Source organism: Perca flavescens, unplaced genomic scaffold (genome assembly GCF_004354835.1).
Source record: "Perca flavescens isolate YP-PL-M2 unplaced genomic scaffold, PFLA_1.0 EPR50_1.1_unplaced_scaf_4, whole genome shotgun sequence".
NCBI lineage: Eukaryota > Metazoa > Chordata > Actinopteri > Perciformes > Percidae > Perca > Perca flavescens.
The window spans coordinates 51,606-62,500 of NW_021166691.1; the positions used below are offsets into that span (position 1 = coordinate 51,606).

The window sequence follows — 10,895 nt, forward strand, 5'->3', positions numbered from 1 at the left end:
GCTGCAACAGGAGCAGATTTTCACAATAAAATGACATTTGGACTGCTGTGTTGATGCTCCGTTACTGACTAAAAGATTTAAAGACTGTAGACACTGAGTACTCATTACACAAGCTGATCATATACAATTAATGCATAATATTTAATAAACAGTAGGGTCAGCATATAAGAGTCAAACATTCAAATTTACTGTAAACATGGTTTTAATGTGTGAATACGTTTTGTGCTACTGTGCTTGTAGTTCCCGCTGATGTCCACCAGAGGGCGCCACATATAAAGGTTTGAGTGAACTATTTAAATATTTTCTCCTCAACTACATCTCAGAAAATAATTTATTGAAAGCCCCCAACATTAGATTTGACATAGATGAATGTAAGTTGGTTTAGGTTTATGTAACAACTCTAGAGGTGCAATAAAAGCCTCTTGCAGGTTTATCCTAAACCCAACAGGAAGTCCCCCATTTTGTATGTAATTTGCTTTTTCGCCATTTCAAGTCATCGAAGTGTAACGAACTCCTACAGATGTAACCCACCACTTCAGTTTTGTATTGGGCAATCTAAACACGATGAAAAGTTATTAAAGCTTGAGTTTTTGTCCAAAGAAATTCAGGGATTACATTGTAAAAAATCAAAACAATTTCAGGGATTACATTTTAAATAATGTAAAATATTTAGGGTTTACAGTGTAAATTTCAGAGGGTTCAGAGTAACACATTTAGGTAATTATTGGCGTCCGAAAACTGAATCATATCAGTAGTAATGACCTTAGAGAGACCGCAAACACATCACAGTAACTTTATGCTTTTATTGTGAAAAGAGACTTTAAACAAAACATGACACAAGTCAACGGCATTTCTACAATTTCAAGATCACAGCTTCCATCTTTAAAGGACTGGAAGTGGAAGAAGTTTACAATGTTCATGAGAAATCTGTTCAATCATTCTGAATTGCTTTATACAAAGTTCATTCATTAGTTCATAACAATAACCTGAAATATTTCTGACTCTCCATCCTACACAGGACACAGAGACACTGAGGAACAAGAATACCTGATCCGAGAAGGTCCTAACCCAAACCCAGGATAGAGAGTCTGAGTGAATGTGGTGTTGAAGGTGTGGAGGTGGATCAGTGAGTCAGAGGAGACTGAGTAGAAGGACAGAGAGCCAGCAGGACAGTCCACATACACTGCTACTCTGTTATAAGAGGAGGAGGAGATGGGTGTTTCTATGTTATTGTGACAGAGCAACGAGCACCAGAGCAGCTCAGACTCCAGGACTGATCATTATGTCCAAACCAACAGTAATCCCTGTCTCCTCTCCTGCTGATTCCTCTGTAACTCACTGATATATTAACCTCCCCTCTCGTCTAAACCTCCCAGAAAGAGCGATCAGTCAGACCATCTCTACACAGCAGCTGATAGGACTCAAACCTCTCTGGATGATCAGGATATGGCTGATCCTCCTTCACACATGTCACCTTCCTGTTGTTGTCAGACAGTTTGAGTTTTCTGTTCACTGTGTTTGTGTCCAGTGTGAGTTCACAGGAATCTGACGGAGAGAAGGAGACACAACACAGCTGCAGTTATGTATTTTATTATTTTATTACTTTGGGGCATTTTTGGCCTTTATTTGATATGACAACTGAAGACAGGAAAGGGGAGAGAGAAAGTGAGGGAATGCCATGCAGCAATGGGTCCGACAGGAACACCAGGCTGCTATGGTAAGAACTGAGCCTTAGTACAAACTCCAATTCATTTGAAGTTGTGACGTTGTGTAAAATGTACATAAACAGAATACAATGATTTGAAAATTCTTTTTAACCTATATTCAATTGAATACATTACAAAGACAAGATTTTTAATATTCAAACTGATAAACTGTATTACTTTTTTGCAAATATTCACTCATTTTCAATTTGATGCCTTCAATACGTTCCAAAAAAGCTGGGACAGGGTCAACAAAACACTGGGAAAGTTGAGGAATGCTCAAACAACGCATCCCCCAAAAGTCATTCACAATCAAGGATGGGGCGAGGTTCTTCACTTTGTGAACAACTGCGTGAGTAAATAGTCCAACAAAAATGTTTCTCAACATACAATTACAAGGAATTTAGGGATTTCATCATCTACAGTCCATAAGTCATTAAACAATTCAGAGAATCTGGAGAAATCTCTGCATGTAAGCGACAAAGCCGAAAACCAGTTATTAAAGGTGCAGTAAGCGATGCTGCACAAAGATTGTTGATATTTGAATTCAACAGCTAAAAGCCATCATGATGACTTCAGAGGTTTGAATGAGTGATGTCACACTTTGATGAATGAAATTAAAAACACACTTTCACTTCCTCAGACCTGGTGTCAACCATCTGACTCCAGCTGGCTCCACCCTGAAAGGAGGAGGGGGGGGTCAGAGCAGCATGGAAACATGGGCATTACATCACTCTCACACACACATAGATGTTTTCAGACCGGAAGAACTTTTATAGTTCTAAGAACCCAACTTTTTGTTGTGTTTGAACTGAAGGTGTATTGAGAGACTTTTTAGCTCCTAGTCCAGTGACTTAGGCACATAATACAGTGATTGGTCCTGACGTCAGTCTACGTCTCTGATTGATCACATTCATTCACACACTTTTGTCACAGCATAGAAAGCACATTGGTTTCTGCTAAGCTAGGCTAAACATGTACTGGATCTATCTCTGTAGAGATGAAAGATATCCTGGTAATCATTTAATCACTGCGATATTTCTCAAAATGACATCCAGTTTTTTTTTTACCATGCAGAGATTTGTCCAAACTGCATAGAATATTAACAACAGGGAGTAATTTTGATTCCTAAAGATGATCTCCTTGGAAACTTCCTACACAAATATCTCCTGTTTTTGTTCATCAGTGTTCGTACCTGAGAGTGTCCAGTCTCTTCTGCTGGGAGACTTCAACGCTCACATCGGCAATTATGGAGAAACCTGGAGGGGAGTGATTGAGAGGAGCAGGCTGCCTTATCTGAACATGAGTTGTGCGTTGTTGTTGAACCTCTAAACTAGTCATGGATTGGCCATAAGTGTACTTGGTACCAGAACACCCCAGGCCAAAGATTCATGATCAACTTTGTGGTCATTTCATCAGTCTGCGGCCGTATGTCTTGGACACTCAGGTGAAGAAAGTAGCAGAGCTTTTAATTGATCACCTGTTGGTGGGTAGGATCAGATGGCAGGGGAGGCTGCCGAACAAACCTGGTAAAACCAAAAAGTTTGATATTAAAGGTGAACTGGGCTGAGGCCACTGTCGGAGAGGTTGTCAACTTCCACCTGCAGAAGAATTTCCTGTGTATCCCATAAGAAGTGTCATTTTGGTTCCCAAGGGGGAGTGGAAGCTGGGGTCCAATTAGTGGGGCATCACAGACACAGCTGAGCCTTCCCAAGAAAGATGATTCCAGGGTGCTAGAAAGGAGGCTCTAACCGATTGTTGAGCCTCAGATCGGGAACAGTAGACCGGTTCACCAGGGTTGGCCTTTTCACCGATTCATGGACAGGATCTGTTCTTTGCAGATGATGTGGTTCTGTTGGCTTTCTCAGCTGAGTGTGAAGCAGCCGGGATCAGAGTCAACACCTCGTTCTGTGCCAGAAAATGGTGGATTGCTCCCTTTGGGTTGGGAGTGAGTTATGTCTCTAAACAAAGGAGTTCAAGTATCTCAGGTCTTGTTCTTGAGTGAGGGTGAAATTGAGCGTGAGATGGACAGGTGTTTTGTATGGCATCAGCACAAAAGCATTGCTGACCTTATAAAGTAACTGATGCTGACTTACTCTGCTGTTGGAGAAGGTTGATTTTTAAACGACAATGGTGGGTCCTTAGACTGGTCACTCTTGAAAGACACACAGCTGGGTGCTGGTTCAGGAGAGTCTGGTCTCTGATGGATCCTGATAAAATCAGTTTGTTAAGAACACAACACAGCCAGAGGTTTGGGTGTGAATAATGTTGATGCAGTGATCTGAGTGCTGGACAGTTAGAGATGGTTCTCTCACCAATGAGCTTTGGTCTGGTGGTCCTGTTCCCCACTCAGTGGTTTCCCTGTCCTCACACTGATCCATGCTGCTGAACTCAGCCTTTCATCTGCAGAGGAAACATAACCTCATTTCTCATTGGCTCTTCTTGTCTCATTCAGAACGATCATTTGAATGCATCATCAGCTGCTGTAGTTGTACTATCGGTCCACCAGATGGATCCAGGAGACAGACACACACATACTCTCCCAAAGACACACAGACAAACACTCACACACATAGACACACGCGCACACACACACATATATAGACAGACACACAAACACACACACACAGAGACACACACACAGACACAGAGACACACTGAGACACACTGAGACACACACACACACGCAAAGCTACACAAACACACAGACACACACACAAAAAGACACAGACAAACACACAGACACACACAATCATTCACACACATGCTGTGCAAGTAATTGCATTTTTAATCATAAATTTCTCAGTTAAAGGTGTTTTCACTGTTTAAGTTTAACTTTTTCACTGTTTTTTAACTTAAATATATGCAACATCTTTTCTAAAAGTCAACGAGGAATCGTGTATTTTTATATATATATATATATATATATATATATATATATATTTTTTTTTTATTTATTTTTTTTTTATTTTGGCAGCATCTGTTCAGTACTTTCCTCACATGTCACTAACGGCTCCTTCTGTTTGTTTTTAAATATATCATGAATATCTTTAATGTCTCATGCAAATAGTCTCTCCTTTTAGTGACGCAGTTACATATTTATAAAAAACAAATAGAAATGAGTTTAAAAACTCTTATGTTTAACCTTCTCTGAAACAAAGGGAATTTAAACGGTCCCAGATGATGTTTGAAGAGTTTGTAGAGAGAGAGAGAGAGAGAGAGAGAGACACACACACACACTCGTCACTCACCAGAGAAGCTAAAGTTCTAGAATGTTAAAAGTTACACTCTTGAACTAAATCTTAAGTTGTAGTTCTACAATGTTAGGTTGAACTTCTAGAATTGTAACATGCTGTTCTAGAATCTTAATTCAAGTTTCTACAATGTTAAGATGTAGTTCAAGATTGTATCTTTGATATTCTAAAATGTTAAGTTACAGTTTGAGAATGTTTGGGGATGGGGGACGGAAAACATGGCAGGAAAAGATAGGCAGAGACACGTGTACTGGAGACTAAGAGGACTGAGATTAAACAAAGAAAGGTTGTAATCATCTAAGCAGTGATTTGACCTTTGCTTTTACTCATCAGCTCAAATTGCAGTTCTAACATGTTAAGATGCGGTTCAGCAGTGTTCAACTTTAACATTATAAAATATAGTTGTAGTTCTACAATGTCAGGTTGAACTTCTAGAATTTTAATTAAAGTTTCTACAATGTTAAGTGTATTTCTAGAATGATAGGTTTTTAATGTATAATGCAAAATGTATTTCATCCTTACAACTATTTTTTTCTCTCCATTAAAATCACTTCATCTAAAGTTAGTTTTTATTTTCATAATATTATGAATTTATCCTATTTTTGTCTTCATAAAATTAAATTTTTTTATTTAGTGTATAAAATATAAAATAATAAAAACTTATTTTTGTGGCGCTCTGCTTGTAGTTCCCGCTGATGACCACCTGAGGGCGACATTACACCACACATCAGCACAGATTCTTTTCTGGTTGGTAGTTTAAAATATTGCGTCACACGCCTGAGACGTCAGCCAGAGACGTCATCACTGCGTGCCACACAGCACGGATTTAGCAAATGTGTTGAGCTAATGGCGAGTTTTCTGTAGATTTGTGTGCTCACCTCGCGCAGAAAATGTCGGTATTTCACGATGAAGTAGAGATTGAAGACTTTGAGTATGACGAGGAGACGGAGACGTATTACTTCCCCTGTCCGTGCGGAGACAAATTCGCCATAAGTAAAGTAAGTAACCGAAGCTAACGGCTAACAGCTAACTGCCTGTAACTTACAAGTCAGAGAGTCAATACTCAAATAAACTCTATTTCTACTTAAATAACCACCTTCCTTTAGACTACCAGACGTCTTGTTCATTGTCAATTTCCAAATCCTACCATACGTAACGTTACGTAACGCTGGATATATCATGTTTCCACACGGGTGGACTTCAAACCAAACTGCATCAAATATCTTCCAACTTTACGGTTATTCTTCTTCAGTGAGTCCGTTATGTGAAAAACTAAATATTTGATATATTTTACTAATAATTAAAGCCTTGTGATGAATTCGGCATGGATTTCCTCATCATTAGTGTTGACATATTAAAGTTATTAGGGGTTGTTTTACACGAAACTAGCCGCAAGACATCAAGACAAGGATGTTAAATTTCCAAATATTTGAATGGAGTTTGGTGTGTAAAACAATGTCTAGTTTACAGTAACTGCTTCTACCTTATTCATTTATCATGTTCACGACTTTACTCCAAACTCCCTTTTTAAGACAAACACCGATATTTGGCAGTTTTACTAGTGATGAAAAATAACTTTAAAAGGTTTCACTAATCATTGATATCTTCTGGTGAATTCGGCGTACACTGTGTGTGTGTGTGTGTGTGTGTGTGTGTGTGTGTGTGTGTGTGTGTGTGTGTGTGTGTGTGTGTCTGTGTGTGTGTGTCTCTGTGTGTGTGTGTGTGTGTGTGTGTGTGTGTCTCTCTGTGCATCAGACATGATACATGTGTAATAAATCCTAGTATGAATCTTGTATTAGTTTATCCCAGATATGTTTTAGTCACTGCTCAGGTATGAGGAGCCTGTTTATCTCTCCAACCTGCTGCTGATGGGTGCAGAGAAGAGAGTGCAGAGTTTAGAGAAGTGGTAGTAGTATAAGTAGTATAAGTAGTTGAAGTAGTTGAAGTAGTTGAAGTAGTATAAGTACAGATAGATGCTGAGATGTAAGATGTGTTTTGTGTTTCCAGGAGGATCTGGAGAACGGGGAGGACGTGGCCACGTGTCCCAGCTGCTCTCTCATTGTTAAAGTTATCTATGATCAGGTTGGTACACACACACACACACACACACACACACACACACACACACACACACACACACACACACACACACACACACACACACACACACACACACACACACACACACACACACACACACACACACACACACACACACACACACACACACACACACACACACACACACACACACACACACACACACACACACACACACACACACACACACACACACACACACACACACACACACACACACACACACACACACACACATAGTGACACACACACACACACACACACACACACACACACACACACACACACACACACACACACACACATAGTGACATACACACACACACACACACACACACACACACATACACACACACACACACACACACACAGTCACACACACACACACACACACACACACACACAGAGACACACAGAGACACACACGTACGTAACTGATTGGAAATGATACTGATTATACATTATTTACCGCTGACACACACAGACACACACACACACACACACACACACACACAGTGGCACACACACACACACAGTGGCCACACACACACACACACACACACACACAGTGACACAGACACACACACACACACACACACACACACACACACACACACACACACACACACACACACACACACACACACAGTGACACAGACACACACACAGACACACACACACACACACACACACACACACACACACACACACACACACACACACACACACACAGTGACACACACACACACAGCCGTAGAAACCCATATATCTCAGTCCACTCTTGTCCAGTTTGTAGTCTAACTGTTTATCTTAGTTTGCAACCAATCTTGATTTTTGGACAAACTCTTGTGTTTAAACGAGCCCTCCTCTCCGCTGGAGGTAAACCTGTGGAGGTGTTATAAGAACACAACAGATACACGTGGCTACTTCATATGCACCTGAATGACACCTCATCATGTTTTCAATCTACTAAGCAACAACTGTACTGGTAGTAACAGGTATGTCCATCGCTACTGTAGAGGGAAACTAAAAATCCTACCTATCCCTTGCTGCCCTATCGGCTCATGACTTCAACTGATAACCAACCAGAACCAAACTATTTTATTTTTTTATGCCTTAAAGAATACTCTATTAGCTGCATACCTCACACACTAATAATAATAATAATAATAATAATAATTATAATAATAATAATATTATGCAAAATGTGTCTCTTTCTTATAGGGCTGCCACCTCTTAGTGGATTAGTCGACTAATCGGTAGTTTTGGTCTCGGTCGACTAAGATTTCTTTAGTCCATTAGTCATTTTTTATGCTTATTCATGCTTAATTACTCATTTCCAAGAAACTTCTGAGCACATTTATGGTAAACACCAGATTTAAAGTGGTGCTTTTGCAGGATTAATTGTGGAGAAACTCAGTTTTACAGATGGTTAATTAACTACATTTATATTGGGCTTTTCTAGTCTTAACCACCTCTCAAAGAGCACAGCTCTGTCAATTAAATCAACTAATCGATTAGTCGACTAAATCCTACAAGTGTTAGTGGACTAAGAAGATCTGTAGTCCAGGCCCTACTTTCTTACTAGTTTACAACATTATATTTGTATAAATATTGTAATATATTTTAGTTTTTTACTATCTTTTTTACTATCTTGAAAATGTATTCAGGTCTTCTGATTTGTTTTATATATAAAATCAGATCTTAAGCTCAGTGGGACTAGACCACTTTACAGACCTGATTAAATAATATATATATATATATATATATATATATATATATATATATATATATATATATATATATATATATATATATATAGAAAATAACATGTTCCCAAACAGGGCTCTGTGAGATTACCGTATCAGAAGGCAGACTATGGATGATCAGGTCTAGATTATTTTATAGGGTTTTTTAGGTAGGTTTATTTATCTCAGAAAATATCACAGCAATCCTCCAGATCAAAATATCACGACTCCTCCAGATCTCAGAGAACACAGATATATTTTGAACATGAGCAGAAAACACATCTGGAATATTACAGTCCAGGGGTGTATTAATTCATTAAAATGAATGAATTTATCATTGAGGTGAATAATTGTCATATGCACATTTAAGGAGGTTACTTCCTCAACAAAAGTTGTCCCAGCCTGTCCTTAAAACTTCAGAGCTCTGAGTAAATGCTGTACTGAGCTGTGTGTTTTCAGTGTTAAACACAGCTGCAGCTATTCATGCAGACTGTTGTTGGTGATCTCCAGAGGTGGAAGACTTACTCACATCATGTATTTCAGTCAAAGTAGAAAATACTGTGTTGTAGAGTTACAAATTACTTGTCAGTTACAAGTCCTGCATTCAACATTGTCCTTAAGTTAAATATACTGTACTTAAAGTACCAAAAAGTAAAAGTGCTCATTATGCAGTGTAATATATCTTATATTATTGGATTATATTATATTATTATGCCACATCATATCTCTGTGAGATGGGCTTTTCAGCTGAACATTGAGACAGCTGTACTTTTATTTTCTTTAATTTTGAACTCGCTGTTATTTGATGTAGATTGTTAGTTTGTATTTAGATACAACTTGTTACTGTACTGATACTAGTTGTTCAGTAATTTGGACCAGTTTAAGCTTGTTGCGTATTTCATTAGCATTGTGTTGGGCCGATGGGGGCAGGTGGGGCTGGAAAACTCCACCTTGTCCAAAGTGGGGAATGACTGAAAAAGTTTGAGAACCACTGGTGTAAACAGTAAAAAAGAGCCCTTCAGTTGGAGCTGCAGCCATTCAAAATAAGGAGTTGGTTGGTTTTTAAACTGCAGCTATCTAAACAACAATACAAGCAGGAGTCCTTCAAAATAAGAGTTGGTTTTTAAACTGCAGCTATCTGAACAACAATACAAGCAGGAGCCCTTCAAAATAAGAGTTGGTTTTTAAGCCGCAGCCATCTAAACAACAATACAAGCAGGAGTCCTTCAAAATAAGAGTTGGTTTTTAAGCCGCAGCCATCTGAACAACAATACAAGCAGGAGCCCTTCAAAATAAGAGTTGGTTTTTAAGCCGCAGCCATCTGAACAACAATACAAGCAGGAGCCCTTCAAAATAAGAGTTGGTTTTTAAACTGCAGCTATCTGAACAACAATACAAGCAGGGAGTGCCTTCAAAATACAAAGAGTTGGTTTTTAAACTGCAGCTATCTGAACAACAATACAAGCAGGAGCCCTTCAAAATAAGAGTTGGTTTTTAAACTGCAGCTATCTGAACAACAATACAAGCAGGAGCCCTTCAAAATAAGAGTTGGTTTTTTACAAGCAGGAGTCCTTCAAAATAAGAGCCATCTGAACAACAATACAAGCAGGAGCCCTTCAAAATAAGAGTTGGTTTTAAACCGCAGCCATCTGAACAACAATACAAGCAGGAGCCCTTCAAAATAAGAGTTGGTTTTTAAACTGCAGCTATCTGAACAACAATACAAGCAGGAGCCCTTCAAAATAAGAGTTGGTTTTTAAACTGCAGCTATCTGAACAACAATACAAGCAGGAGCCCTTCAAAATAAGAGTTGGTTTTTAAGCCGCAGCCATCTGAACAACAATACAAGCAGGAGCCCTTCAAAATAAGAGTTGGTTTTAAACAATACAAGCAGGAGCTATCTGAACAACAATACAAGCAGGAGCCCTTCAAAATAAGAGTTGGTTTTTAAACTGCAGCTATCTGAACAACAATACAAAGCCCTTCAAAATAAGGAGCCCTTCAAAATAAGAGTTGGTTTTTTAAACTGCAGCTATCTGAACAATACAAGCAGGAGCCCTTCAAAATAAGAGTTGGTTTTTAAACTGCAG

At 38.9% G+C, this 10,895-nt stretch overlaps 1 protein-coding gene and 1 pseudogene across 1 annotated transcript in view; one reads left to right on the forward strand and one right to left on the reverse strand.

Moving 5' to 3' along the window:
* Positions 1-1,010: 1,010 nt before the first annotated feature.
* LOC114551719 (NLR family CARD domain-containing protein 3-like) overlaps positions 1,011-10,895 on the reverse strand; it is a 91,093-nt pseudogene continuing 81,208 nt past the window's right edge.
* The window catches only part of dph3 (diphthamide biosynthesis 3), a 6,374-nt gene continuing 1,198 nt past the window's right edge, over positions 5,720-10,895 (forward strand). Inside the window, exons 1-2 of the mRNA XM_028572693.1 lie at positions 5,720-5,955; positions 6,965-7,039. Of these exons, the coding sequence (XP_028428494.1) occupies positions 5,848-5,955; positions 6,965-7,039 (183 nt within the window). The 5' untranslated portion in view covers positions 5,720-5,847. The remainder of the gene's footprint in view (positions 5,956-6,964; positions 7,040-10,895) is intronic.